This window comes from Mixophyes fleayi, chromosome 10 (genome assembly GCF_038048845.1).
Source record: "Mixophyes fleayi isolate aMixFle1 chromosome 10, aMixFle1.hap1, whole genome shotgun sequence".
Lineage (NCBI taxonomy): Eukaryota > Metazoa > Chordata > Amphibia > Anura > Limnodynastidae > Mixophyes > Mixophyes fleayi.
In genome coordinates, this window is record NC_134411.1 from 52,498,544 (window position 1) to 52,504,034 (window position 5,491).

The following is a 5,491-nucleotide window of genomic DNA, read 5'->3' on the forward strand; positions in this document are numbered from 1 at the left end:
TGTGTTAATGTGTGCATCTTATTTTATCCTAAAGTTGATGTATGTGCGTAATACTGATTCAAGTTGCAATTTATCCTTTTTATGTCCACAACCGTTTAATTTTAATAAATCTGGGTCTGTCGTCCTAACATATTGGACCTCATGTACAACATGCACTCTGTGCACTTTCACCCTGCACACATCAAGATGCACACCTACTCTGCGCTCCTGGGAGATACCTATGCAAACTAAAAGTGCAACTAGGTATGCGGCAGTAAAATCTAAAGCAGTCCACTGTACAAAGGTGTACATCACATCAAAAAGCTAACCTCCCCTTTCATTAAATAAAAACATTTTTGTTTTTTCTCCTAAAATACTTAGCCACATTAATGATTTAAATGAATAATGAGTGTGGGGATATCAGGACTGCATTTCATTACATGCATCGATTTGTGTGTTTAAAGCTTTGTTTTACTTTGAGAAATGTGTAAATATCCTTCCCTGTTGAAGGGCGACTGGTAGGTGCAAAATAAAAGTATAGGCTGAAACCCATCTCAGAGCTGGTGCAAAATAAAGTGCTTTTGCAGAAAGAAAATGTCAGTGCTCCATTCTACATGGTAAGGACACCCATAAAAAAGAACCATCTCCACTTCATGTTTTCAATAATCCACTCCACAAACTGAAATCACGTTAATGCATGCTCTGCATGGAAGAAAATTAGCAAGGAACACCCTCATTCCATCTAACACAAACTTAAATTCCTATGCAAATGCTGCCATTTTGTTCTGTAATTCTATGCACTTTAGCGAAAATATACTTGAAGCAGCAATCACATGAAAAAAATAGGTGTGTGGTTTTTTGTATATATAAATAACTGGGGCAGGCTATAAGAAGAGTGTTATTTACCAATTTCCTTGGTTTCATTCTTTGCGCTGCTGGACTGCCATGGTAACCATAGTGACGAGATGATGTAGTGAGCAGAGAGGTTTTGGAATGTCCCTCTGAGCTCTATGTAACATAAATACCCCATCCCCTTGACATGCAGAGAATTGTGAACCTATGTTTGGCAGACATATTTTGCAACCCCCAGAGGCATTTTGAAAAGGAGATCATGATTTGTAGAACATCGAAGAAAAATTATGAGATGCATGTTTAACATGTAAATAAATTGATACTTAAAGGAAAAAAATCTATGTAGAATTGCTGCTTTAAGCAAAACAAAGTGCAATGTGCCTCAAATTAGGACATTACAATCTGCCATGTCCGTTTGGCGCTTTATAATTAAAGTATCACTGGGGATCCCAGTAAAGCTGGGTACACACTACAGGTTTTTCAACCAATTATTGTGCCGATCAAACGATAAACGACTGTTTGGTAAGATATCGCATTAGTGTGTACTCCCCCACAATCATGTTTTATTGCACTAAAGCATTGTATCATTTTGATTTGATTTTATAAACTTCATAAAAATCACGATCAACGATGGTACTATGTCGGGCAAATGTGAAGTGTGTACACTCACAACAAGCATCGTAGGCAGATCTCTATAGAATGTGCAGATGGTTATGAGATGAAAAACACAGATCTGAAGGTAAATAGTGTATGTACACATGAATCTGCATGCTCAATGGGACTTTGTCGTTTGTAAAATTGTTACAGAAATCCCATCTGCCATAATTATGGCCAGCATGTGGCTCAGTGGTTAGCACTTTTGCTTAAGAGCATTGGGGTCATGAGTTCAATTTCCAACCATGGTCTTATCTGTGTGGAGTTTTTATGTTCTCCCCATGTTTTCATGGGTTTCCTCTCACACTCCAACGGTTAATTGGCTGCTATTGAATTGACCTTAGTTTCTCTCAGTGTGTACTTTAGGGAATTTAGACTGGAAGCTCCAATGGAACAGGGACTGATGGGAGTGAGTTCTCTGTACAGGCCTGCTATATAGATGATGATTTTGTGTAGTGTGTACCCTGCTTTAATGCTCCTACAGGACACTCCACTGGGTGTGCTGCACTTGAAAGAACTAGCGTGTTACAGCTCAAGTTTCATTTTTTCATTCCGTCTGTATAAAAACCACTAACACGGTGGAATTAATGTTTTCTAAAATTACTATATCTCATTTATGCTGATGCCTTAAAACATTGGAGCACAACACACACAGACTGAACTATAAAAGTGCAAGGACCAACGATCTCCCTTTCTAGTGAAGTCAGAACCTATCTCTGAACACTAGAGAACCAATACACGTTTACCTACTTCTCTCCTCACTTGTGCCATTTTATTGGAGCAATATCCATTATACTGTGGGGATTGGTTTTGCTTATCTTTCGTACAGCATTTTAGGACACATTTTAAGACAACTTCTAAACACTTGTATCCCCTAGGTCCATAGCGGTACGTCAGAATATAGCGTGTCCGCACTAAAGCTAGACTGAGAGCTTCGATGGGACTTTTTTTTTTTTTTTTTAAAGATCCGCTAAACACATCGCGCTTTCTATTTCCAGGTCCTTGACATTAACTTCCGGGTTTGTCAGCATGGCTTTACAGGGTGAGCAATGAGAAACATTTTTATGAATATTAAAGAGGGCCCCTTCATGACGATATAATAAAAAAAATAATAATGGGGCATGAGAAGGGATTAAATACCTTTTAGTTGAGCACTGAACGTTTTGTGAATAGAAGCCTTGTAACATGGGGCATTGAATCTCTCCAAGATGTATAATTTTCAGATTATGGTTGTTATTCATGTACAATCCTGTTGCCAGCCAACATTGCAGCTCTCTGTCCTTCAGAGTTAGTGGCTTGTCAATGTTGATTTCAGTATGCTGCAAAATACTTAGGCTGGCAGGAAGACAAGATGGTGGGAAATGAAGTTTAAAGCATTAACCAGAATTATATGCGTCTAATGTGGATTCATATAGTTTTGAATTATACCACAATATACATTTGTTTTTCTAAATTTGATAACACATACCCAGTGCAAAGATGTATATGTTACTTGTACACAATATAACATATTCTTAAAATTCAAGTCAAGTTGCCTACAGTGTGATGTTGCATTGATACAAATGCACTAATTAGTTGCATTACAACATTTTAATACAGTTGATTCTCTATCTTATACCATCTACTATTCAAATGATATTGCAAACACATTCTTTTTCTCCTAAATTGATTTAAGCTTCTTGTCTTTGCTTTATTTTCCCATATTTATTTATGGCAGCCTTGCATGTATGCCTTTGTTTCTCACTTTTGTATCTCAGACTATTTCTCTACTGTTCCTGCATTTTATCAGGTGATGATGATACATGGTCTCCCCCATCTGAGTCAGATATGAAAATTTTAAGAGCACGGCGAGAGCGTCAGGATAGGATTAGCCGATTGATGGGAGATTACCTGTTGAAGGGATACAGAATGCTTGGAGACAGTTGTGATACATGTGGGGTAAGAGAACGCAAAGTGGAAAGAATACAATCCTTTTGCTGAAGTGCATTAGACTGACAATGTTTTGTTTTTTTACCACTTCTAGACAATACTATTACAGGACAGACAAAAAAAATTACTCTGCGTCTCTTGCCAAGATCTTGATTCTGATACTGAAAAGGACAACCCAGGTATATAAATATCATCATGCAGACAGTATATTCTTGTTAAATTGACTTTTAGTAACCTGCCAAGCTCATTTATCACATTTTATGAGATTGCATCAATACCTAATCTCAGGTTTAATATATTCTAATTCAGGACTGGTCAAGTGTTATGTTGATTAAGTCCTTGGGGCATTTTACCAGATAAGACTGGCTGTTTTCTTAGATATAGGAACATCTGCAAATACTGTAAACATTTCTTTCATCCTGTAACAACTTTTTCTATATCTAAATTTTATGTTATTGTCCATTTATCTGTTTTTTTTGTTGTTTTTTTTTACTTCCTACATCTGACATTTCATTTATCTGTGTTTAGCCCCATGGCTATTATTTTGTCCAATCCCACTGACTAATTTTAGCATTTCATTTGTTTCTCAGTCCTCAATCCTCAGGCGGCTCTGTCTCAGGTGCGAGAGCATCAACTGCCTCTTCAGGAGAACCATGTTCATGACCCCCCAACTGCTGCAATACCGAGAACAAACTTTGATCCTGCTCCTATAAACCCTGTTACATCTCCTATTGTCCCTGATCCTATCCTTTCGGCTGAGACCGCACTTCTGGAGAAGATTAGCTGGGCTTCTCATCAACTCAGAGAAAGTTCTTCTGTGGAATATAGCTCCCAGCTATGTGCACTTATTGGCACTTGTGCTGAGAGCTTGCGCTCTCTTCGAGATCTCCACCACTGAACACTAAAGTAGTCTACCTATTCAATGAAAACATCAGGACTAATTCAGCACCTCGCCCACCAACCATTAGCCACCTTTTTATAGTTTTCGTTGTCTCAAGAATAGGTCTTTGTTATTAGATGCTTGCCACCGTTTCATTATATAGATGAGCTATCAAACAACATCATGGTTTGCCTCTTTTTTATGTAAGTGTTATTCACACCTTTTAGTTGAGCACTGAATGTAACGTGACAGCAACTTGACTGTCTTTACATATAAATGAGTCTGTGTGATAGCTAGATGGAGTGTATACATGGGTGGGTAAAAGGTAAGACAAATGCTGGAATCAATATCCATGCTTTGTGTCACGAACACCCTCCCAGCTGCCGTTACGTTGGGGTGTTTGCTGTATGAGGTCACACACGATTCCAGCCCATAGTCTCTACCTATCTCATAGGTTATAGACCTACTGAATCGCCCCCACACAGCACTCTCACACTACACACACTTCAGGTTTGCCACCACCTATTGAATATGGGCAATAAGACCCCAATATACCGTCCCACACGGGCACACAAGGCTTCTAGCTACCACAGGCTAACAAGGCCCACACCAGCAAACAAAGGGTTAACTCTGCACAGCTCCAGACTGTAAAACAAATGTAAATGCAAGTACACATTAAGCTTGTTAATCAAATGTATCAACAACTCGCATAACGGCAGTCAAAGGGTTAACTTGGTCGAGCTATATTCTTTAACAGGCTAATGGATTCGTTAGAGAATCAAGGATGCCACATTAAATTATAGATTTAATATACAAAATTACAGGGCATTCAGATATAAAAAGTAATGAACAATAAATTTACATAACATACACAAGCAAAAACAGTTTAAAATAAAAGGAATTGAATTTAGAGCATAACTTACATCAAAGTGGTATATTCTGAGCCAAGGGAAATTGACTTGAAGATGGACAGCTTATCAATGAATGACTGATTTCCCAAAAGACTGACAATTTTCTGTACCTGGTCTCAGCTTTTTAAAAACACTTCCACACCTCTTCCTACCCCCAGGGGTTGTGGCCTGTGACACTTGCGTGTTGCCTAATTTACTAACCAATACTACTATGTGACCTAACTTTTCTGTGGAGCGTCACATAGATCCAATTTAATTATTAATAAATCCCCTATGAACTGGTCCA

General features: G+C 38.2%; 1 protein-coding gene across 1 annotated transcript; it reads left to right on the forward strand.

The window, feature by feature from the left end:
* Window positions 1–2,388: 2,388 nt before the first annotated feature.
* Window positions 2,389–4,473, forward strand: ZNRD2 (zinc ribbon domain containing 2). Its single transcript, XM_075188754.1, has 4 exons — window positions 2,389–2,527; window positions 3,275–3,423; window positions 3,509–3,593; window positions 4,005–4,473. Exons 1-4 carry the CDS (start codon window positions 2,515–2,517, stop codon window positions 4,310–4,312), a joined length of 555 nt encoding a protein of 184 aa, XP_075044855.1. The 5' UTR covers window positions 2,389–2,514; the 3' UTR covers window positions 4,313–4,473.
* The last annotated feature ends 1,018 nt before the right edge of the window (window positions 4,474–5,491 follow it).